Below are 26,642 nucleotides of genomic sequence, written 5' to 3'. Positions count from 1 at the left end.
GATCTCAGCGAAACAAGAAGTTAGTAGATAGGCAATCAGAGGGAAAGGATGGGCGGGCGGAGGGAAAGAATGGGCGGGGGGAAGCGACGATAAGGCTGAGCTAGCAGGGCACCTACGAGGGTAACGCCGCCCCTGGGCACTTGCGAGCCTTCATTTGCATATGCTACAAAGATGTTTTTTGCCGGTTTTAAAAGTCCACGATTGATCATAACGGTAACGTTTTTATTAACTGTAAGGATGCTAGAAAGCTATGGGAAGGGTTATAAAGGTGAAATGTTGATGACAGACTCCCTTTAAATAAAGTTGTTGTGTTACCGTATTTTCCAAACATTTTGGTGATGTTATTTTTAATTTTCCCTGTCATTGTTTATATTAAAATTAGTTTTTTTCGCACTGGCCACTAAGCCCAATAATAGGCACCACTTCTTTGTCTGTACGTATCACTTATCAACATAATTGCAATGACAGATATCACCTATATATAGAGATAACACGGGATGAGCCATTCACAATAGGTGATATCACAGCTTTTCTACATGTATCTTGTACAATGACCTCTGCACAGGTCATAGAGCATGCCTAGAAAACTCTCCCATAGACGTGAATGAGATCCCCTCCAGTCCCTTGTGTCTATGGCCCATGGTGACTGAGTTACAACTTATCTCTAAATGCTGTTAATAACAATTAAGGAAATATCCACCCCATAATTATGCTCAGGAAATAGAATAAGAAAATAAAAACAGATTAGAAAATTAAATATGTGTCACTATCTGGATTGAACTGACAAAAAAAAGTTATAGGTGACACCTTCCCTTTGACAAATTTCAGCAAACTCCAGCTGCCACCCATTTCTTCTACCTTCAAATCTTTGGAGATGTCCAAACTAAAAGCCCCAGAGGGATGATGCCAGGGCACATTTGTTTGAGCAATCAGTGAGTTCTAGTTCCTGGTCACCCACTATTTAAAGATTTCTGACATGACCCTATGACATATCAGTGGTATTGTAAGACTAAGGCCCCTTTCACACGGGCGAGAATTCCACGCGGGTGCAATGCGTGAGGTGAACGCATTGCACCCGCACTGAATCCGGACCCATTCACTCCAATGGGGCTGTGTACATGAGCAGTGATTTTCCCGCATCACTTGTGCATTGCATGAAAATCGCAGCATGTTCTATATTGTGCGTTTTTCAAGCAACGCAGGCCCCATAGAAGTGAATGGGGCGGCGTGAAAATCGCAAGCATCCGCAAGCAAGTGCGGATGCGGTGCCATTTTCACGCATGGTTGCTAGGTGACGATCGGGATGGGGACCCAATCATTATTATTTTCCCTTATAACAGGGTTATAAGGGAAAATAATAGCATTCTTAATACAGAATGCATAGTACAATAGGGCTGGAGGGGTTAAAAAATAATAAAATAATTTAACTCACCCCATCCACTTGGTCGCGTAGCGGATCTCCTCTTCTTTATTCAGGACCTGGGTAAAGGACCTTTGATGACGTCACTGCGCTCATCCCATGATCCATCACCCAGGTCCTGAAGAAAGAAGAGGAGATCCGCTACGCGACCAAGTGGATGGGGTGAGTTAAATTTGTTTATTATTTTTTAACCCCTCCAGCCCTATTTTACTTAGCATTCTGTATTAAGAATGCTATTATTTTCCCTTATAACCATGTTATAAGGGAAAATACTAAAATCTACAGAACACCTAACCCAAACCTGAACTTCTGTGAAGAAGTTCGGGTTCAGGTCTGGGTACCAAACATGCCGATTTTTTCTCACGCACATGCAAAACGCATTAAAACGTTTTGCACTCGCGCGGGAAAATCACCTAAGGCCTCATGCACACAGCCGTTGTGCGGCTGTTCCATGCATTGGGGACCGCAATTTGTGGTCCCCAATGCACGGGCAACATCCGTGCGGCGGCCAGGACGGATAGAGACCCATTTAACTTGAATGGGTCCGTAATCCGTCCGCACCGCAAAAATATAGAACATGTTCTATTTTTTTGCGGTGCGGAGGCACGGACAGAAACACTACGGAATAACTCCGTAGTGGCTCAGTTCCGCACCTTAGCTCTGGATTGTGGATCTATTCAAGTGAATGGGTCTGCATCCGTGATGCTGGGAGCACACAGCCGGTGCCCGCATATTGCAGACCCGCTGTTTGCGGGCTGCAATACGGCTGCGGCCGGGCAAAGGCCGTATGCGTGAGGCCTAAAGATCCACTTCTGGGCCACTTATACACATGAATTTGGTTTTCAGTGCAAAAAGAAACAGAAGTGAAGTAGTTTCTAATGTGAAGTTTCATGGTAGTCTTTGCTGCATTTTTGTGGTGTTTTTACAAATAGTGTGGTTTACTCCAGGCATTATTTTGTGGCTTCTTTTGCTAGATTTATTTTCACTTCCTGTAGATCCCTATTAAAAAAAAGGCACTGGAAAAAACACAATGTAAAAACGCCATAAAGAAAATACAACACATGAGTTTTTTTGAAGCCGGGCAAAGAAAACGATGGATGTCGATGGCACAAAACCGCCATCAAATGAGCTAAAAAATGCTATAGCCATGAAAATCTGCCATGTAGCCAACAAATGCACCACTGTTAAATAAAAGGCCACTTAAAAAATAGATATGTGTGCTGCATTTCATAATTCCCACATATTTACAGCTAACATTAAAAAAAAGCGCACCAAATCACACATGTAAAAAACACCAGAAATGAGTCTGTGTGACTCCAACCTAAACGTGAATAATTGGATGTGGTTGTATCAGCGGTTACCACATGTAACATTTTGGTTATTGTATTGTGCATTAAAGCAGCTCAGATATTGCATTGTTCCCAGCACTACAATGCTTAGTCTTATACAACATCTGAATATTTGATTTCCTTTTCTTATTTCTATGGTGTCAGTCTTATTTCTATACTGTCAGTAATAGACTGTCAGCCTGTGATAAATGATCTCCTGAATGTCCTCATACGAATCTTCCCAGGCGACAATACACCATTCCGTAATGTCCGTCACCCTGGACTGTTTGCATTGCATCACTCGTAAGCATTATTTGACCTGAAACAAATTATGTGTTGTTCTCTCGTTTCCAGGATCCCCCACTAAACACACAGCTAGGACCCCAGAAAGTTGCCACTGTCACCATACTGTCCAACGACAATGCCTTCGGGATCATCTCTATCAATATGGTATGGGAGCTTTTTTTTTGTCACATGGAGTAGATGCCAAATCCTGTTATATCTGCATTATAAACTAGACAAATATTGAGATTCCTAAAATACCATTTTATTTTGTTGCGCTTGTGTTGCCTTTTTATGGGCTTAACTATAGCCATAGCAGCCATAGCACTTGCTATGGGGCCCAGAGGTTGATTGTGCCCAATCAAGTGCAGGTGGTGGGGTCCTATCCTATTTTGCTATGGGACCCTATAAATTGTAGTTATGACCCTGTTGCCTATTTGTAAGGGGTCAGGTTCAGTGTTTAGAACTCTGGGAGTAATTTTCAGCTATTTGTGTATACTTTATTAAATATAAAAAAAAAAATATTAGGAAATTGTAGTAAGGTTTGATGTGAAAAACCACTTTATTTCAATAATTCTGTACTATGTAAATACGCACTTTGAAGTCAAGGAAGCTGGTTCTTTTGAACTCCAAGTCATGCTTTTTCTGCTTCCTACCCCTTGATGGAGGTTTATGACTTGTGGCACATCACCTCCTTCATTCTCACACAGGAGTGTCTGGTGCATGCGCAGGAAAATGTTGAAGCTAGGTGCTGAAAACCAAGGTTCAATGTGCAGGCGCCATGGATGAGACAGTGCACTTTGGGTGCAAGACTTGGGGAAATAAGGAGATGACGTGTCAGAAGTCATAAATGTCTATCAAGGGGCAGGAGGCAGGAAAAGAGCGCAGAGAGCATGACTTAAAGCCTCCTTGGCTTCAAAGAGCGTATTTACATACCGCAGAGTCGTTGAATAAAGTGGTTTCTCACATCGTCCATCGAACAAACAAGCAGCATGAAGACACCATCGGAAACAGTATGAGAGAAAGAATAAGGTGATGGACAAAGTGAAAAGTTGGACATCGGGATGTCAGTTTCCCTCATCTTTTTTGAGTAACACATTTCTGTAAAAGTTTGGTGACTACAAGTTGAGTTGTTATTATGTTGGGTGCACTAACATCAGTTGTGTTCTGCAACTGGTACTGTATATGGTTACATATACTTTAGTGCACCAATCCGCCGTTCCATAGCCTGAAAATGTGGAGCGTTTTTTTCTGTCTAGTGCTAGGAGACATTTGGCATTAAAACTAATGTACTGGATTCCTTGAATGATCACACAGAAAATTATGGGATCGGTTCTGACATAATTTAACTGATAACTTAACTCTGACATCCACAGTTAAGTAAACAGAAGACAGAGGAGTGTTGTTAAGGCACAAAATGGGCCACTTTACGATTTCAGTAATTCAAGTATATTACAAAATTGGTCAGTATCACCGCCCCTACACATTCCAAAAATAAAAAAGTTCTAACATCCTTTGTCACGGCTATTCCTCAAATTCCTGAATGGTAAATCTACTATTATCACATGTAATGTATGGTGCAGTTAGGTAAATTTTGATCTTCGGAATTCAAGGAAAGTTGTCTGACAACTCATTTAGAAGGTGTTATTGCAGCCATAATCAGGGAAGGAAGGGGTGGTCACACAACTTTCCCAGTAATGACTGGAGAAAAACGTTTGTAAGAAGACATAAATTTTAAGATGTCCAGGAAAGATATGTAAAATTAAATAAAAGAAGCATTACCCACCTCTCCAATCCCCCACCACTGCCATAACGTTTTGATGCTTACATGTTCTCCACTTCCTGGTCCCTGGAAGTAGCTGAGGTGGGTCTCCTCTGCAGTCATTTTCTGTGCTTTGACATGGGACCAGGAAGTAGTGACCAGTGGCGGATGCAGTAAGCATCAGAATTGGAGCGGCGGGGATCAGTGAGGTGAGTAATGCTTCTTTTATTTTTTAACCTACGCTAATCCCTTTGCATACAATTTTCCCCTCTAGATAACCCCATTAATTAGCACAGAATTTGGAAGCTAAGCATGATACACTATATAGAATATTAAGTAATGAAATAACTTACCTGCGAGATTGTTTGGAACTGTGAGGGTTTGAAGGTCGCATTGTAATTACTGAGGTGACTCATTCATCAATGCAGACTTCAGAAGATGTTAAGGGAATGTTTTATTTAATCCTGGTTCTTTACCATTTACTTGTGTTGAGATTGAACATTATTGCCCAGAAGCAGTGTCTATTGTAGTGCTCCATAAATATTAATGAGTATTTGGGAAAGATAACAGAACACCTCATGTAAGACATTGGTTTTAATTAGGGATCATGTCTCAACTGCACTCCTGAGATTCTTATAGTCTGCTAACAATACTCAATGTCACATCACTGCTTAAAAGAAAACAATAATGAGAACAAAGTGGTCCCAATGCTTTAACATACCAGTCCACAAAAAAGATTTTCTCAGTTAAACTTTGCGCTGGCCGCTGTGATTAGTAGACTCTAAAGCCATACACATTCAATAGCTGTTGGCTGAACAATCATTTGGCCGACAGCTGTCTGTCCCGATTCCTTCCTAACTCGCAATGTATTCAGTTAGGAGAGAGGAGAAAGCCACTGCAAAACACTTCTGTGGCACCTTATCTTCTGGGAGAACAAAAGGATTGTCTGAAGATATTCAAGTCGCCCCATCCTTCTCTCCCCGACATAATATGTCTAGGAAGAGTTGCGAGCTCCCCAGACATATTACACTGTTGGCCAAATCCACCGTTCTCAGCTGCAGCCACAGTTGTGTATGTGGGCCTTAAGTGCTAAAACAGGTTTTCCCCAGAGCTCACCGTGAGGCACGATGGACTTGGCTGCTGTTAAGCTTCAGGTGATGTCTGCAGAATAGTTAACGACAGACAGAGCAGCAGCCGAGGACACGGTAGGTTAAGGAACATATACAGTAATCAGGGACAAAAGAGAGAGTAGCCATTTAAGTCTAAACCAGGAAAGCAGACGAAGTACAAGAAGACAAAATAGAGTCTCTACTGAAGTACGAAAGCTACAAACTCTTCCACACAAGATGGAGGCACAAAACTTAGTAAACAGTGTTCCAACAAATGTGGGTTGAAAGAGGGGTTTTCTCTGGAGCTCCTCTCAAATACAGTCTTATACATCATTATGCCTCATATTCCATTCCAGCTGAGGGGTGCACCGTTATCCAACTTATTTAGTTATGTCTGCAGTTTCTGTCTGCGAGGTGCAAACTCAAAAGGCAATACTACAAGCTGTCACATGTGTAGGAAAAGATTGCCAGGAGTAGTAAGTACACTAATCAAGGCTATGGGGGTCCAGAGGCTAAACATTTGCACTTCCTATTTCAGCTGCTCAACCTTCTTAGAGTTCTTTATCCACGTACCATCTCAGGGTTTACTCCTTGGAGTTCTCCTTTGGTCTCAGATGAGCTGAGACTGCATCTGACTGGTTTTGATCAATGGGGATCAAAGTCCTAAGAGAGGATGGAATGGAGATTAACTCATAAAGGTTCTATGGAGCCCGCCTCTTGCAGTGATGAGAGATAACGTGTTATGTGAGCACTTCTTTCTCCTCGTTCTACCTATCGGTGGGGGTTTCAGCACTCATGCCTCCATTGATCAAAAGTTTTTTCAAAGTGCAGTAACACTTTTAAGTCTGTGTGTTAGGTCTCCTTGTTTAATGGTTGAGATGCTTTTAATACTTTCTAATTTATTTTTATTTTTTGCACAATCAGTCGTCGTTCATCACAGTGAATGAGCCATGGGGTAGAGACCAGTCCTTGCCTGTCACACTTCTGAGAGAGAAAGGCACTTATGGAAGCGTGACCGTGACTTTTGAGGTAAGTTCAGCTCCATTCGTCTGAGGATAAGTTTTGTCAACTTGTCATTGTCATTAATTGCTAAAACATTCTTTTCTCCTTTCAAATGTTTTTTTTTACTCAGAGTGTGGGCAATGTTTGTTACAATATACAGATAGTTCAGCTTTATTTTTGATATTCATACAAATATATACAGTATATATACAATTGTGTTCAAAATAATAGCAGTCAGACATCACTAACCTGATCAACCACTGTTTTTGGTTGAAATGATATTTCTACATGGCAAATAATTTACTAGCAGGTGTAGTAGAGTAATAGAAATCAAACAGACCCAACAGTCATGACATGCATGCTGCTGATTCTCTGTAATTGAATCACTAATTGAAAGGGGAATGTTCAAAATAAAAGCAGTGTGGAGTTCAATGAGTGAGGTCATTCATTCTTTGAAAAACAGGTGGCAATTATTGCCCTTATTTAAGGAAGGAAGGCAGCAAATGTTGCACATGCTGGTTACAGTGTATTTCTCTCAGAAATTCTGAGGAAAATGGGTTGTTCCAGACATTGTTCAGAAGAACAGCGTACCTTGATTAAAAAGTTGATTGGAGAGGGAAAAACATACACTCACCTAAAGAATTATTAGGAACACCATACTAATACGGTGTTGGACCCCCTTTTGCCTTCAGAACTGCCTTAATTCTACGTGGCATTGATTCAACAAGGTGCTGATAGCATTCTTTAGAAATGTTGGCCCATATTGATAGGATAGCATCTTGCAGTTGATGGAGATTTGAGGGATGCACATCCAGGGCATGAAGCTCCTGTTCCACCACATCCCAAAGATGCTCTATTGGGTTGAGATCTGGTGACTGTGGGGGCCATTTTAGTACAGTGAACTCATTGTCATGTTCAAGAAACCAATTTGAAATGATTCAAGCTTTGTGACATGGTGCATTATCCTGCTGGAAGTAGCCATCAGAGGATGGGTACATGGTGGTCATGAAGGGATGGACATGGTCAGAAACAATGCTCAGGTAGCCTGTGGCATTTAAACGATGGCCAATTGGCAATAAGGGGCCTAAAGTGTGCCCAGAAAACATCCCCCACACCATTACAGCACCGCCACCAGCCTGCACAGTGGTAACAAGGCATGATGGATACATGTTCTCATTCTGTTTACGCCAAATTCGGACTCTACCATTCAGAAATCGAGACTCATCAGACCAGGCAACATTTTTCCAGTCTTCAACAGTCCAATTTTGGTGAGCTCGTGCAAATTGTAGCCTCTTTTTCCTATTTGTAGTGGACATCAGTGGTACCCGGTGGGGTCTTCTGCTGTTGTAGCCCAACCGCGTCAAGGTTGCGCGTGTTGTGGCTGCACAAATGCTTTGCTGCATACCTCGGTTGTAACGAGTGGTTATTTCAGTCAACGTTGCTCTTCTATCAGCTTGAATCAGTCGGCCCATTCTCCTCTGACCTCTAGCATCAACAAGGCATTTTCGCCAACAGGACTGCCGCATACTGGATGTTTTTCCCTTTTCACACCATTCTTTGTAAACCCTAGAAATGGTTGTGCATGAAAATCCCAGTAACTGAGCAGATTGTGAAATACTCAGACCGGCCCGTCTGGCACCAACAACCATGCCACGCTCAAAATTGCTTAAATCACCTTTCCTTCCCATTCTGACATTCAGTTTGGAGTTCAGGAGATTGTCTTGACCAGGACCACAACCCTACATGCATTGAAGCAACTGTCATGTGATTGGTTGACTAGATAATCGCATTAATGAGAAATAGAACAGGTGTTCCTAATAATTCTTTAGGTGAGTGTATAAAGAAGTGCGGAAAATGATAGGCTGCTCAGCTAAAATGATCACATATGCTTTAAAATGGCAACCAAAACCCAAAAGACTTGGAAGAAAGCGATAAACTACCATTCGAATGGATAGAAGAATAGCCAAAATGTCAAGGACTCAGCCAACAATCAGCACCAGGAAGATCAAAGAAGGTCTAAAGTTACCTGTGAGTACTGTTACAATTAGAAGACCCTTATGTGAAGCCAAGCTATCTGCAAGAAGCCCCCACAAAGTCCCACTGTTGAAAAAAAGACATGTGCTGAAGAGGTTACAATTTGCCAACGAGCACATTGACTGGCCTAAAGAGACATTTTGTGGACAGATGAAAGTAAGATTGTTCTTTTTGGGTTTACTGGCTGGAGAGTTTGTCAGATGACCCCCAAACACTTAATTTAAGCCACAGTACACTGTGAAGCATGGTGGCGCAAGCATCATGATATGGGGATGTTTCTCATACTACTGTGTTGGGCCTATTTATTACATACCAGGGATCATGGATCAGTTTGAATACATCAGAATACTTGAAGAGGTCATGCTGCCTTATGCTGAAGAGGAAATTCCTTTGAAATAGGTGTTCCAACAAGACAACGACCCCAAACACACCAGTAAACGTGCAACATCTTGGTTCCAGACCAACAAGATTGACGTTATGGAGTTGCCAGCCCAATCCCCGGATCTTAATCCAATAGAAAACTTGTGGGGTGACATCAAAAATGTTTCTGAGGCAAAACCAAGAAATAGAGAAGAACTGTGGAATGTAATCAAATCATCCTGGGCTGGAATACCTGTTCACAGGGGCCAGAAGTTGGTTGACTCCATGCAACACAGATGTACAGCAGTTCTCAGAAACAGTGATTATACAACTAAATATTAGTTAAGTGATTCAAAGGAAAGCAAAATCTTCAAACATTTTTCAGTTTATATAGTGAATGTTTGGGTTTGTAAAGAAGAATACAAACACTGCTATTTTTTTGAACAGTCTAATACTCGTTTTCTATTTTTTTAGAGGAACAACACAAATTTGATATTTGTTTTGTTTTGATTTGGAATACAATGTTTAGTGTTCCCAATGCATTTGTGTGTATGGAAATAAAAGTTATTAGAAGGATTTTGAGCTTTATTCACTTTTTTAAACACACTGCTATTATTTTGAACACAACTGTATATATACTCAGGCCGTGAAACCGGACATCTGCATCATACAGCTTGATGAAGGGCACCAAGTTTGGGCCCGAAATGTTGCTATAACATGTACCACTGAAACTATTTTTTGAAGACCAGCTGGTGTGCTGTCTCAAACTAAAAATTGAGGATCTATATACATTTCTGGGGTGGAAGAAATCATTCTGGGACGTGCACCCACGCAAGCCCCTTTTGGAAGAGTGCTGTGGTCGTATCTCTGTATATATATTCAGGAATCTGATGATCTGATGATTTCAATCATCATTTACACCAGGAAACTGGTATGAATGTTAGTGATTTTGCCAGGGCTGATGACCATGCCCCAGCCCTGCCTTTCAACACTCCCCAGTATTGAAGGTGGCATAGAAATGTTGTGTGCGCCTAAATTTAGGCGCACAAGAGTTCAAACTATTGCGAAACAAGGCCAGGCAAGTATGCCAGCAACTTAAGGCCGGGCAACGACGCCCCCTTCTTTAGCCCTGGCATGAGCAGGGAAGAAGTCGCAGATTTTGCCACAACATGACGTGCGTCAGAATCTGCGCCCGATATACGCCACAAAAGCGGCCTATATCTGTTCTTAAATGACCCCCAATATGTTTCCAGTCCATAGCAGTCCAGGTTTCTTGTTCACGACAAAGGCGATGGTAGCTGTCTGTCAATGACAGGACATGTAATGGGAATGGGCGCTGTGACATCAAATTTCCTCCTGCTAAACTTCTGGATATGGTCTGGGCAGAAATAGGGGTGTGTAATTAAAGTGGCACCCGTGTCTGGATGGTGGACAGCAAAACTGCGGGAGCTGATCATGCTTGTCGGCAGATCAAACTATATTCCCTACTGGTGGTCTATCTGACCCATCTGGAGCCTGTTCACAGTGTGTACTTTCCCTCATGTAACCACTGCTCCTAACACCTCCTGCCAACTAGGTCAGAATGGCCGAGTTGGCAAGCAATTCATAAATACAACCACCCTGTTTCTCTCAGTCCAATGATGTGCCCCTTCTTAAAGTCTGTCAAGTGTGTGAAATGGCTAGAAGTGCCTCATAGAGACATGTCTAGCAGTTAACCATCTCTCACCAAGACTTACACTACTCAAAAGTAGCGTCTCAGAGGGGTGGAGCACCTTTACACTGTCTTGTAGCAAGACCCAGTGTCTAATCAGACCATACCTGTAATCATTTACATATCTGCCTGAGACAAAACTGCATGCCATGGTTTGCATCAATCCGACATTTCTATCTGGGTGAGTTATTTTTATATGATGACCACACTTAAAGAGGGTTGTCCTGCTCAGGATCACTCTCTTTAAGCTGGTTCCCTCATCAATAAGAGATGATCTATACATTTTTGAAACTGGACATTGCAGGCATTTCTCTTTAATTCTATGCATGTTTTTCTGCATTATGAATAGTGTACATATTGTGGTCAGTTACATATCTTATCAATTTACAGATTTTACCAGTAGCTTCATACTTCTTAGGAACATTGAAAATTTAATTAATGTTTATTTTTCGAAAAGGAGAATCTAAGTACGATAAAATATTTACATTTTCCTCCGATTCATATTCATTAGACAACTATATCCTGTAGGTTAAAGAGACACTCATTGTTAAGAAAATCTCCATGCACATTATTTTATAGTTTCACATGTTTTTGCAGATTGAGGGAGGTCCCAATCCAGCTGATGAAGATCTAATTCCAGCTAAAGGAAACGTCACATTCCTCAGTGGGAGGTCAATCTACATTTACAACCTGACAGTTCTAGATGATCAGGTAAGATACATGATTTATCTCTTGACAACTGCATAGCAAACAGTCCAGATGAAAACAGTACTTTCCGTAAAAAAAAATGTAAACTTGATATCACATAATAAAGTTGCAAACCTGGAAATTGTGAGTATTAGCAATGGTGGATTTGGACTATGAAAAGCTCCATTTCAAAGAATATAAAGGGTAGCCTTGAATTTTATGTAGGCAAAATGGGTTAAAGTTAGCTGTGGTGCAGCACAAGGGTGTGTATTGGGCACAGTTTTTTTTCCTATTTTTATTAAAGGGGCTCTCTGGTCCCCAAATAATTTTTTATCGACTTTTAGTACCTCGAACACTTCATATTTATGCACACAATGTCTGGTTTTCTTTTCTCTGCTTTCCTTCACATTGACTTAACAGGAGAGGATTTTGGCAGGATGTTTACTTTGTGTATTTATCATTTTTCTCTTGGTGTTTCTAACCAAACCCAGCTCTCGGCTATCTCCATAAGTCCTGTAGAAGTGAATGGAGTCAACGGCCACTCCATTTATTTTGGGTGGCTCCACGGGGTACAAGACCCTATTCTCGTGATTGGTGGGGTTTCCACTGATCTAACTGTGGATAGAGGATAACGTTTTATAACTGGAATACCCCGTAAATGTTTCAGTGTAGACCCATGTAAGTGGAAAACTAGGTAGAATATTTAAAGCCTAGTTTAATTGTGAAATATTACAGAAAGCTCTTGAAAAGATGGTAGCCTTTCCAGGTAAATGGTAGAAGAAATCAAATACGTGTCATTGTAAAGACCTAGACCATGGTAATGGGATGGCTACTGTAAGGGATCACTCTCTCACAGGGGGTCACAATCACAGATTTCTCCTCTGACAACGGGGTTCAAGTCCAAATGGTGCTTTATTCTGGCTCTTCAGCACCAGCACAAACATAAACTAAAATAAACACCTGCCTGTCTAATACAGAGGTCTTCTCCATGACTCAAAGTTTACACACAGGGTCTCCGGCTCCAACCCTATCTGTAGGGTCCTTTTCTCCCCCCAGTCATACACACAGGGTTATCTTATCCCTCCTTGATTATAGCCCAGCTGACCTCACCTGTGATCTCAGCTAAAGGTAATATCTGTAGTGGATTAGGGGTGTGGACTGAGAGACTCCCACTGCCAACCCGTCTACCAGTCCAAAGAAATCCAGCCCATACAACTTTAAACAAAACAATCTCCAGCAAGCTATGCCTTGGTAATGCAGCACTATTTCTGGATTTCGCTCACCCAACTAAACTGAACCACCGGGTAAAATACAAACATCCACCATACCTCTACCATGCACTTTATCACACTACATATTCAGTAAAAGGATGACAAAAGCAATAGCAGTATTTTGGTACCCTGAATGGATAAATAGCAGCCTTTAATGCCAAGCGGCAGCTGTGAAAGCAAATGTACTTTTGGGGTAGATACAAGAGGTAACAATAGTGCTTTAATAATATTGAACCCGTACAGATTATGTATAAGGCTCCATCTAGAATATAGCTGGCTAAATAATGGAGTGCCGGAGACAATTCAAGGACAGTTAATTTATAATGAAAGCATGGGAAAACTTTGCAGATGACATAGGTGACATTATTTATATAGACGAGTACTTACAAGGTCCAGACAGTGAATAGTTGAATGAACTATTCATTAGCAATGTGCAACAGACCAGAGGATATAATCTATTTGTGGAGGAAAGGTGATTTTATCATCACTATAGGAAAGGGTCCCTTATAGTGAAGTAGTCAGACTTTTGAATGTGCTACCATAAAAGATGGTATGACAAAACTGAGATTTTTCTAATGTCTAATAGTATGGAGTTATAATTAACTAGAGGAATTGCGCTGGTAAATTTGTGCAGGGAAATGATCTGGTGGCTCTATGAGGCCAGGAACAATTTTAACTTTTTTGTCTTCTGAATTAAACCATTTGGGTTTGAGACTACGTGAACTTAATAGACATTTGTCTTTGTTCAACCCAAGTAACGATGTAACAGTAACAAATGAAACAAACACGGAAAACTCTTTTTACTAAACATTCTCTATTGAAATGTGAAACCTGAATGTAGACGTGTCTAAGCACGATGAATATACCCATTCAGCAAGCTTGATTTGTTAATAATCAAAGACATTACTGATACATACCCACAAAGATATTCATTCGATTCTTGTTTTATTCATAAGCTCCTCAATGTACTGTAATTGATATCCTTCACATGAATATTCATTCAGCCACAAGACAGCTGCCTTCACTGCGCCGTGTACAGCATATTCCTTAATATTCTTCATTCCTTTGTTTCAGAATACCCATTGCTTAAATTTCCAATTTCTTAAGAATCTCCATGATTTAGCTTGCTCATTTTCTGCTTCCTTACCACTCCATTAACTTACTGGTTCCACTACACATTCTTAAAGGGAATGTCCCATGGAAAATAGTCTTTAGTTTTCACACCAGCAAAAAATCTAGCATAGTAATTGGAGCAATGAATTGGAGAATCTCTGGATCCATGTGAGGTGCAGACCTGGCTCTAGCTTTGTTAGAAAGAGATTGTCATGTACTATATGATGGCTTATTTTCCTTTTTTCCATTAATTATGGGAAGAGATGAGCGAACTCGAACTGCAAAGTTCAGGTTCGTACCGAACTTTCCATATTCGGGTACCCAGACTGAAACCCGGACTTTTCCACTGAAGTCCGGGTTCAGGTTCATTGTTCGGGTGATTTTATTGTTTTGCGTTATGACAATGCTATATCCCAATAATAGCATTCTTAAGACAGAATGTACAATAATATAGCCATTTAGGGGTTAAAAAAACAACTAACCTCATCCACTTGATATCGCTGCAGCAGCTTCTTCTATCTTCATTGAACAGGACCTGCCAAAGGACCTGTGATATGTGTGATGACCTCACTACATTGGAGAGCGCGGCGACGTCATGGCGCACATCACCGATCCTTTGGCAGGTCCTGTTAGGTGAAAATAGAAGAAGCTGCTGCAGCGCGATCAAGTGGATGAGGTGAGTTGTTTTTGTTGTTGTTTTTTTAACCCCTAAATGGCCATATTGATTTGCAGTCTGCCTTAAGAATGCTATTATGCTACCATGTTATAACGGAAAATAATAAAGTGAAGTTCGGGTCCCCGTTGACTTCAGTGGGGTTTGGGGGCAAGTTCAGGTCCCGAACCCGAACTTTGACCTGAAGTTCGGCCGAACCCGGCGAAACCGAACTTCCACGGGTTCACTCATCCCTAATTATGGGATAACCCCTTCAAAGAAATCTGTCCTCACAATCTTCGACTATTATATGCAGTAATACATTAGTAGTACCGAAGATAAAGAGTCCATATCACTATTTTGTTTTAATTGTCCTACTGCCCCCTGTTCTCCTGCTGTGAGAATTTAAAGCTGCACTGAAATATTTTGTCAGGACTGTTGTGCATGTGTATAGGAGTCCTCTCCATTATGTCAGCATGGCAGGGGCATTACTGATGTATTATTTCAGATTAAAGTCCAGAATCACGGTGACAGAATCTATTTAAACTCTGTGGGCACATGGTAAATACACCGCTGCAGGCTCAGACTGGCCCACCGGGGAGGCGGGAAATTCCTCGGTGGGCCCCTGCACTGTAAGTGAGCCTTCATGTTTGAAAGCTCACTGTCACTAAAACATTTTCCTTGATCTGCAGACAGGTGGCGTGGTCAATGAGCTGCGTGGAGGGGCCCTCCTCCTTCCTTCATGGGCCCTGCCCCTGAACATATTTATGATCCCCGGCTGGTATCTACAAAGATGTCAACCACTCGGGAGCCCACCATGCTGCCCCAAGCTGTAGTACAGGCAGTGTTCCTTCCTGAATAGGAAGGCTGATAAAGCGGAGGAGAGCCTGTGAGTGCTTTTAACGATAGGGGTTTCTCCAGTCAGCACTCCCTGTCAGTGAGCTAACAAGCTTAGATCCACATGTTCTGATCGTCACAAAAATCTCGGCGAAATGCAACGTATTTTTCCCATGATTTTTTGTGAAAATCAGAACATATGGATATAAACTCACTGACAGAAAGTGCTGGCTGGATGCACCCCTGTTAATTAAAAGTACTCACAGGCTCTCCTCAGCTTTATCAGCCTTCCTATTCAGTATGGAAGCTCTGCTGATACCACTGTGGAGCCCTGCTGCTATGAGAGGATGCTGCAGCCACAATACACATGCCAGAGAGGGCCACCATATGAAGTAGGTAAGGGAAATCTATACTGTCCAGTTTGTAGTGCAGTGTTAAAAGGTGCCTTCATATGTAAAAGTGTGTATAAAACCATGCCTTCTTGTGTAAAAGTGTGTATAAAACCATGCCTTCTTGTGTAAAAGTGTGCCTGCCTGTGAAGTGTGTTAGGGCTTGCGCTACACACCAACTTTGGCTCACAACACACACTGTGCGGCCAAACATTGCAGCAACACAATGCTACATTGCAACTAATGAAAGTGAATGGGGTTGTGACTCGCCATTCACCCCATTCACTTAACTGTAGCACCGCATTGCTGTGCAACATGTGTCACAGGCCAATGATGCTGTGTAGCCTAAGCTTTAATGTGGGTAAAAACGCCTGCCTGTGCATGTTGTATATAAAAGTGTGCCTTTATGTGTAGAAACATAAATGCAGTACCATAAAATAGTAGTGTGCTACACTGGTTTTCCAAGTTATATTTACTTTTGGGGCAATGGCAGGAACATGAATAAAATAATAAAATAAACTCACCTTCCCACTCCTCTCCAATCCAGCACTACCACTTCCTATTCTTCCCCAGGCTACAACACTGATATACTGTTGTGGTTGCAGTGGTGACATCCCATATACCGCTGCAGCCAATCGCTGGTCTCAGTGGTGTATGCCATTTGACGGCTGCAAGCACAACAATACGTCACTATTGCAGCCTGGAGAAAAATACAAATTATTGCATATAAACGTATGCTTGTGTGTAAAAAGAGCATGAAAGTTGCTTATTTGTGTGTGTAAAAACATACATCTTTATACTCATGCACAAAACAGTATTTTTCATTTGTGTGCTAGCCACATTTCATGCAGGCAGTACACAGACCCTTTAATTTATGCAGATGTCATCTATGTGCTGTCTACATCCCTATGTCCATTCTGCAAATTATAGAACATGTCCTATTCTGTTACGTATTGAGGACGAGAATAGTTATTTCTAGTGGGAGTGAGGAAACGGTGGAGCACACAACAAAGGTATCTGTATTTTGCAGTTCTGTAGTTTGCGGGATGAAATATGAATACAGTCATATGCACGAGCACGTGTGTGCTATTGTCTGTATGCCTGGATGGAGAAGATCATATTAGGACCCTGAGAGATCTGTTCTTCCCTACATCCCTTTAAATCAAAAGAAGCATCTAAGTGTGACTCAAAGGGGAAAGGAAATGTTCACTAATACTTTCTTAGGAATGGTTTCTCTTTCTTAAAAACACACTCCAGTCCTCCTTTTGATCTAAAAATATGTAAGGGAAAACAATCTCCCAAATGTGAAGTAAAAGGGAATGTATTTTGGGGATAGACAGAAGCTGCATGCAACTTAGTGATTTCATAAGAAACAAAACTGCATATCAGTTGCATGGAACAGCTGATAAATTTGCCATGAAAATGAGACATTTCTGTGGCAGTTGCATGCAATGTAATCACTGCAGTATGTCACGATAGGTAGGTAAGCAGGGAAATAACCAAACACAGGTAAAAAAACATGAACAAACAACTAGGCCCAAAAGGTAGGGAGAAAAGGGTCACCTCCTAGCGATCCCTAAAAGCTTTCCCTAAACTGCTGTGCCTGTGGGCAAACCCTAAGCAGCAGGGAAAAGAGAAAAGGCAACCTGCTTCTTCAAACCAGGAGGAAGCAAGCGTCTCCCTAGAGGCCTAGATAAAACACATAAAGGGAAATAACGGAGAAGACTTATCTTGAGCAGAGCTGGAACAGACAATCCACCACACATCAAGAGCTCACAGGAAAGAACTATAACCCGCACAGGCCACTGGGGGAAGGAGGGATAAATAACCTCACTAACAATAAAACCCAGTACACCTGAGGGAAGGTGGATCCAGCTCAAACCCAAATCAAAACAGAGAAGTCAGACATGTGTAGCCAGTCTGACAGACCTCCGCACATTCACACAGGGCAAGGCGTGAAACAGTATCACTATTTTTTATGTGCTTGTTGGTGTGATTGTGCTCATATTTAAGACTGACTTCTGTTGCTTTATCTAAATGAGCATTGTTCTGTTATTGTATCGAAGAACAGAGCTTGATTCCATTATCGTATGCATGCACAGGCTTGGTTCTTACTGTATCTATGCACAAATCTTGGTTCTGTTACCGCCTCTATGCACAGAGCTTGGTTCTGTTATCGTATCTGTACATGCAGCTTGGTTCTGTTATCGTATCTATGCACAGAACTTGGTTCTCTTATCGTATCTATGCACAGAACTTGGTTCTGTTATCGTATCTATGCACAGAGCTTAGTTCTCTTACCGTCTCTATGCACAGAGCTTGGTTCTCTTATCGTATCTATGCACACAGCTTGGTTCTCTTACCGTCTCTATGCACAGAGCTTGGTTCTCTTATCGTATCTATGCACAGAGCTTGGTTCTCTTATCGTATCTATGCACAGAGCTTGGTTCTCTTATCGTATCTATGCACAGCGCTTGGTTCTCTTATCGTATCTATGCACAGCGCTTGGTTCTCTTATCGTATCTATGCACAGAGCTTGGTTCTCTTATCGTATCTATGCACAGCGCTTGGTTCTCTTATCGTATCTATGCATAGCGCTTGGTTCTCTTATCGTATCTATGCACAGAGCTTGCTTATGTTACTGTATCTATACATGCAGCTTGGTTCTGTTACTGTCTATATACACAGAGCTTGGTTCTGTTACTGTCTCTATGCACAGAGCTTGGTTCTGTTATCGTATCTATGCACAGAGCTTGGTTCTGTTATTGTATCTATGCACAGAGCTTGGTTCTGTTATCATATCTATGCACAGAGCTTGGGTCTGTTATCGTATCTAGGCACTGAGCTTGGTTCTGTTATCGTATCTAGGCACAAAGCTTGGTTCTGTTATCATATCTATGCACAGAGCTTGGTTCTGTTATTGTATCTAGGCACTGAGCTTGGTTCTGTTATTGTATCTAGGCATTGCGCTTGGTTCTGTTATCGTATCTAGGCACTGAGCTTGGTTCTGTTATTGTATCTAGGCACTGAGCTTGGTTCTGTTATCGTATCTAGGCACAAAGCTTGGTTCTGTTATCGTATCTAGGCACTGAGCTTGGTTCTGTTACTGTATCTAGGCACTGAGCTTGGTTCTGTTATCGTATCTAGGCACAAAGCTTGGTTCTATTATTGTATCTAGGCACTGAGCTTGGTTCTCTTATTGTATCTAAGCACTGAGCTTGGTTCTGTTATTGTATCTAGGCACTGAGCTTGGTTCTGTTATTGTATCTAGGCACTGAGCTTGGTTCTGTTATTGTATCTAGGCACTGAGCTTGGTTCTGTTATTGTATCTATACACAGAGCTTGGTTCTGTTATCATAACTATGCACAGAGCTTGGTTCTGTTATTGTATCTAGGCACTGAGCTTGGTTCTGTTATTGTATCTAGGCACTGAGCTTGGTTCTGTTATTGTATCTAAGCACTGAGCTTGGTTCTGTTATTGTATCTAGGCACTGAGCTTGGTTCTGTTATTGTATCTAGGCACTGAGCTTGGTTCTGTTATTGTATCTAGGCACTGAGCTTGGTTCTGTTATTGTATCTAGGCACTGAGCTTGGTTCTGTTATTGTATCTATACACAGAGCTTGGTTCTGTTATAACTATGCACAGAGCTTGGTTCTGTTATTGTATCTAGGCACTGAGCTTGGTTCTGTTATTGTATCTAGGCACTGAGCTTGGTTCTGTTATTGTATCTATACACAGAGCTTGGTTCTGTTATAACTATGCACAGAGCTTGGTTCTGTTATTGTATCTAGGCACTGAGCTTGGTTCTGTTATTGTATCTATGCACTGAGCTTGGTTCTGTTATTGTATCTAGGCATTGAGCTTGGTTCTGTTATCATATCTAGGCACTGAGCTTGGTTCTGTTATTGTATCTATACACAGAGCTTGGTTCTGTTATCATAACTATGCACAGAGCTTGGTTCTGTTATTGTATCTATGCACAGAACTTGGTTCTATGACTGGGTCTAAGTACTTGGCTCTTCTTCCATATCTATTTTTAAAGCTTATTTCTGTTACCATATCTGAGCATATATTATTGCTAAGCTTAGTTCGGTTAGCATATCTAAGTAGCAGCTAAAGCTAATTTCACACTAGCGTTTTTGCTGGATCCGGCAGGGTTCAGAAAAAATGCTTCAGTTACTGATAATACAACCATCAGCATCCTTTCTGAATGGATACGGTTGAATTATCTTTAACATAGCCAAGACGGATCCGTCATTAACTCCATTAAAAGTCAATAGAGGACAGATCCAGTTTCTATTGTGTCAGATTGTGTCAGCGAAAATGGATACGCCCCCATTGATTTGCATTGGGGGGTCGTGACGGATCCGTCTTGCTCCGCATCCCAGGATGGAAAGCAAACCACAACATGCTGCGGTTTGCGCTCCGGTCTGGGAACGCAACTCAATGAAATGGAATGCATTTTGGAGCACTCCATTCTGTTCAGTTCAGTTTTGTCCCATTAACAATGAATGGGGACAAAACTGAACCGTTTTTTTTTGGTATTGAGCCCCTATGACGGAACTCAATACCGGGAAACTTTAACGCTAGTGTGAAACTAGCCTTAGAATAATCTAGATAATTTAGTGTATATATCATATGGATATGTTGCACGGCATTAACTTTACTAAAATATACTCTTTTCAAAGGGAATAACTTATATGTACCTAAAATTGGTGGTAACAAAAACTGTAACTCATCTTGCAAAAAAAAAAAAAAAAAGCCCTCATTCAGTTACACAGCTAGAAAAATAAGGTTAGGACTCTTGGAATACAAAGACATAAAAATGACTCTTTCTTAACAAAACATGCTTTTACAGTTCAAAATTAGTAAACTATGAAATAATCTATACAAATCTTTTTAATAATGTTATTTATACTGTACTGTTCATGCAATAAAAAAGCCATGTAATGATAGCGGTTTTATTATTTAAAAAGTTATGTGTCCTGGAATTCTGTGTAAAATTGCTGTGTCATAAAGGCCTAACAATGAACTAGCAATATTTGCATGCAACTGTAGGGTGGGCCCCCAAAGTCACTTCCACTGGTGGGCCCTAGGATTCCCAGTCTGACACTGCATCGGTGGTTCAAGACAAATATTGAGTGAGTGAGTGAATCCGGTCTAACACATAACATATGCTAATTGTTATGCTAATGTGTTGCTTTGATGCTTTGACTGGAAATAATAAAATATTAAAATATTGGGCCAGATGGTTGATGACCATTATTCACCAGTTCATTTTCATACGAATTGTTTAAGATATAGATACCATGGGACATACCAATTGTTTTCTTTATTTTTTAGATACCTGAAAATGATGAAAACTTTACTTTAAGACTTACACATGTATATGGCGGCGCAGAGATCAACACTTCAAAGAGCGTGTTGCAGATCAATATTAGAAAAAATGATAGCCCAGTACGATTCAGTCAGAGCACTTACATGATACCTGAGACAGAAGATGTGATAAGTATCCCTGTGATTCGGGGAAGGACTCTTAATGATGTAGTTGTTGGATCAGATGATTCTGTAGTCTCCATCAAATACAGAGTCATAACTGGGAACTCAACATCTAGCGCACAGCTCAGAAATGACTTCTTAGACCTTCAGCCAAACAACACAATAATATTTCTTCCAGGGGTCCAGGAGATTGCACTAAAATTTCAAATAATTGATGATGCAATCCCTGAAATAGCAGAGTCTTTTCAAATTGTTTTGATGGAGGAATCCCTACAAGGTGACGCCGTTTTACAATATCCAAGTATTGTCTACGTCACCATTGAACCTAATGACAAACCCTATGGAGTTTTGTCTTTTAACAGTGCCATTCTTGCACAGATAGCAACTATTGATGAAGATAAAGTATCAAGGTAAGTTTCAATCTTGTATCTTTATTTATATTTTTAATAAATCAATAGAAAAAAAAAATATATATACGTTTTCAGTATCACATAAGCTTCACAAGAGTCAAAAAACAACAGTTGTACATGTAAAATGTATGTATCAATAATCAACAATGTTATGGTACGGTATGCTTTAGTTTTGTTCATGTTACCATATTATTTAACATAGTGAGATAAAAAAAAGGTGCTTTAGGATCATGAGCTTAGTATCCCAATGGGCATCCATGAACCAATTCCGCTTCTGAGGTACAGTATAACAAAAACACAGGGGTAAAAAAAAAAGGTGAAACAAGGACAGAAAGAGAAGGAGGGATCAACAACAACAAAAAAAAAGGGAGGAGGGGGTAGAGGTAGGGCAGGAAGGGGGGGATGGGACGATTTATGTATGTTTTCTGAAGGTCCTCCATGGGGACCAGATTTTTAAAAATTTTTCATGTTTCCTCTCCGTCCAGCTAACAAATTCCTCACAATTGCACACTTGGTCGACTTTTGCCAGCCATTCCTTCATTGAGGGTGGGGAAGAGTCCATCCAATGGAGTGGGATCAACATCTTTGCTATTGCTAAGAGATGTGTGACAAGATTCGTCTTAGACGGACGATATGTGTCACTAGGCTTCGCTAGGAATATCATGTCCGGCGAGATAATCAAGGGAGATTTGGATATTTCCTGAATCACCAATTCAATTTTTTTCCAGAATGCTCTGATTTTGTCACAATTCTACCAAATGTGCAAGTATGAGCCCCTAGTATCCCGACATCTCCAGCAAACATCTGTGTCGGACGTGTTGCATAAAAAGAGGAACTCTGGTGTTTTATACCAACAGCACAATACTTTGTAGTGATTTTTCTGTAGCCTCACACATCTTGAGAACCCTTGAGAATATGATAGAATAAAGCGGGTTTCTGTGTCTGATAGAGAAATACCTAGCTCTTTCTCCCAGGTCATGAGAAAGTTTGGTTTTGAAACATTAGCGTTTAAAATAAACTGGCGGTATAAGTGTGAAATATTCCTGGCTTTAGGGGAACTCCCTAGCATTAGTTGTTCAAAGACCGTGAGACTCCTTGTTGGGGAAGCTAGGGAGAGGAATTTAGAGCAGATATATTTGAAATGTGTTTAATAGAAGGGAATAGTTGTTTCAGATATGTCTAAGGGAAGATAACTTCTAAAAGCCTCGATGGGCAGGGTAGAGCTCTGGGCCAGAGCTTCTCCTAGTCTCCAGGTTCTCATTGTTTGCCAAAGACCTTCCTTGGCCAGGCCGGGAGAAGCGACAAGTGCAGGAAGCAGAGCCATCAGTGTTAGGGGGGAGGGTCATGGGGCCAGAGTTTGTCCCATTTGTCGCCAAACATCTACAGGGCCATGTAACATTGGGCTGATGTCTGACAATGTTTTGGTGGAAGATTGGGGAATCCACATGTATTCTAGCTCCTTATAAACCTTGTGAGAGGGAGCTATTACATAAGTGTCAACCTCTCCACATGGGAACATTAATTGCAACCATCTATTTAGTTGTACCACCTTATAGTAAGCATCTATATTCAGGAGCCCCAGCCCTCCCATCTCCCTCTTTCTAATCATTATTGAGCGTGACATGCGTAATTTTTTATTGTTTATTGTTATAGTAGCAAAAAAAGCAGGGCTTGGCTTAATAAAATCAGGACCATTTGTAAGGTGTATAATGTTTTCGGCATTATGTAGGTCCTAAGTAAGTTTCTTCTGCCAAGCCAGGATATCCACATGTGGCTGTACTCCTTTAGCATCTTTGAGATTTCGTCAAGTAGCGGGGTATAGTTCAGTTGATAAAGCAAAGAGAGGTTTTTTGAAAGGCGTACCCCTAAGTAAGTGATTGAGGACTGACCTCAGGCAAAATCCGTACTGGACCTTAGCTTGGCTAATCGCAAGTAAGGTACCGATATGTTGAGTATGTCTGACTTGGTAGAGTTTACCTTAAAATTCGAGAGGACTCCAAATTCCTGAAGCAGAAGTGAGACATGGGATAGACTGGATTCTGGTTCATATATTAGAAAGAAGGCTAGGAATTAGTTTCTTTCCTAGTTTCAGCCCCTTGATGTTCTCCTTCTCCCTGATCTTTTGTAACAGAGTTTCCATGACTAGAACAAAAAGGGTGGGAAAGAGGGGGCAACCCTGCCTCGTTCCATTTGTTATTTCAAAGGTCGCTGACAGGGTATTGTTGATGTTAAGTCTAGCATGGGGGGACTGATAGAGCATAAAAATAGCATGGATTAGAGGTTTCGGGAACGCAAACTTGTCAAGGGTTGCCTCCATGAATGCCCATTTGACCCTATCAAAGGCCTTCTCAGCTTCAATGCTCAAGAGGTCTAAAGGTGTCTTAGAGGCTTGGGCGGCATAAATGGAGTAGAGCAGCCTCGCAGAGTTTGTCTTCCCCTCCCTACCTTGGACAAAGCCTGTTTGTTCGGGACCTATTAGAGAGGGAATGATGGGTCTGAGTCTGTTTACTAGAATTTTGGCCCAAATCTTCAGATCCTGATTTAAAAGAGAGATTGGTCTATAGCTTCCGCATTCTGCAGAGTTTTTCCCTTCCTTGGGGATAAGTGTAATAAAAGCTTCTTGAGTTTGTCTGGGTAGGGAGCCACCGTTCAGTAGAGCGTTACAAACCTTAGTGAACTGGAGGAGAAGGATTTTTTGGAAAGTTTTAAAATAATGTAGGGAGAAGCCATCTGGGCCTGGGCTTTCATTGGGAGAGAAACTACTTAGGACCCCTCTAAGTTCGTCCTCAGTGAAAGGGCGGATCAGATCCGCTGCTACTGTAGGGGAAATGGAGGGGAGTTTTAGGGGGAGAATGAACTTCCGAGCAGCCTCTCCAGCATTTATATCTGAGTTCTTCTCTACTGAGGGCTCTAGATCAGTGTTTCCCAACCAGTGTGCCTCCAGCTGTTGCAAAACTACAACTCCCAGCATGCCTGCATAGCCAAAGGCTGTCCAGGCATGCTGGGAGTTGTAGTTTTGCAACAGCTGGAGGCACACTGGTTGGGAAACACTGCTCTAGATTATATAGGTTAGAATAAAAGTGGTGGAATGCTGTAGCAATGTCTTTCGTCGAGGTAACCAGTATTGTTTTTTATTTTATGTATAAAGGACTTGGCCTTCGTCTTCTTAAGGAGAGATGACATCAGGCGTCCCCCTTTGTCTCCATGTGCATAATTAGCTGACCTAAGAGTGTAATCTTTAGTGTGAGGGTGGATTTGTCTCCAGATGTCAACTAAACCCATCTCATGCAATTTGGAGTGGAGCTTCCCTATTGCTCTCTGAGTTATCTGTGAGCATTGGGAGGAGGAGTCTAGTAAAGGGTTTAGGACAAGATTCAAAACTCCACCTAAGATAATTTGTCCTTCCGCAAATAGCTTTAAAGTCTCTAGGACCTGTAAGATCCAAGAGACTTGTTTTGTATTTGGGACATATATATTTGCTAAAGTGTGTTTGCTAGAAGCAATAGAGCCTTTGAGGAAGAGGACTCTACCTTCTGCATCGGAGTATTGCTGAGAGATCTGGAATGGGACCGACTTGTGTATTGTTATTGTCACAGCTTTCGTGCGGGAGGAGTTCTGGCAGCTGTGAAACCACTGATTAAAATATCTAATCGGTAGTTTCGGGGTTTTGTCTTTTCTGAAATGTGTTTCCTGTAAAAATATGAGTCTTGAGCTTACTTAAAAGAAAGACAACATTATGTCTCTTAACTGGGGAATTCAGGCTTATAGTATTAAATGTAGTGAACACTATATCTGTCATGGTACTCCGTGATAAGACAGTGCCTCTTGTTGGTTGGTCTGCAAAAGCACAGGGAGGAAGGAGCACCACCTGTACAGGTTGGCGCAGAAGCTGTTTTAACAGATGCTGGAGGTGGGTAAGGAGGGGTAGCGAGTAGGGTGGTGGTATTAGACAAAACAGACATAGGGGGAGGGGAGACAATTAGACAAGACAAGACAAATAGGAGCTTCAAAGTGGATGGATGCATAAAGAATAGTTTTATACTGTCTCAGCAAAGAAGGCCGAACTGAGGTATTTGTAAATCAATAACACAAACAATAAAAAATGAGAGAAAAGAAAGGACAAGAAAAAGAAAACAGGGGTGTGTCTAAGCCCGCTATGACACACCCAGAAAACTGATGTGCTCCCTCAAAATACTCCTCAGACAAAAAATTGATGTGAATGAGGGAGGGGGTTTGTGTACACCTAGGCATGTTGTGCACCCCAGACCACCTAAAGTCATGACTCTATTCACGGCTGGCAGGAATAGGGAAGAAATTGGACAGGATTGATTGGCTAGCTAGAACTAGCTATTGATGCAGTGGGGTGGGTATAAGGTAAGGTGAGGTGAGGTGAGGTGGGGGGGTCACAGACGTATTGCGTTAGTTTTGCTAAACACTCTCTTCTATTTGTTTGGGGTCTCTGTAGCAAGGGGGAGGGAAAGGGGGGGTAAGGGTAGCTGTAAGGTAAGGGAGAAGGGGAGGGGGGTTCCAAAATAAAGATACTGCAAAAACAGACAAACATTGCAGAATTCTTGTCGACAAAGCAGCTATAAACGAGATGTCTTGAGATTAGGTAGTTGGGGTGTGGGGGGGAGGGGTCCTAGACCCGGCATGTAGCTTATAAGGCAAAAGGTAAAGTAAACCTTAAACAGTAGTAGGACAGAAATGACGCACAAAATGACGGGCAATTAACAGTGATTAACTAGCATTATACTCATCAGCATGTTCTTTGGGAA

At 41.4% G+C, this 26,642-nt stretch overlaps 1 protein-coding gene across 1 annotated transcript in view; it reads left to right on the top strand.

Annotated features, from left to right (window-relative positions):
• Positions 1–26,642, top strand: part of ADGRV1 (adhesion G protein-coupled receptor V1) — a 522,269-nt gene that overhangs the window by 43,865 nt on the left and 451,762 nt on the right. The window contains 4 exon segments of the mRNA XM_044282697.1: positions 3,103–3,198; positions 6,826–6,930; positions 11,606–11,719; positions 21,302–21,867. Of these exon segments, the coding sequence (XP_044138632.1) occupies positions 3,103–3,198; positions 6,826–6,930; positions 11,606–11,719; positions 21,302–21,867 (881 nt within the window).

This window comes from Bufo gargarizans, chromosome 1, assembly GCF_014858855.1.
Source record: "Bufo gargarizans isolate SCDJY-AF-19 chromosome 1, ASM1485885v1, whole genome shotgun sequence".
NCBI classification, from domain to species: Eukaryota; Metazoa; Chordata; class Amphibia; order Anura; family Bufonidae; genus Bufo; species Bufo gargarizans.
Note: the sequence above shows the minus strand (reverse complement) of the source record. Positions and strands in the feature narration are given on the sequence as shown.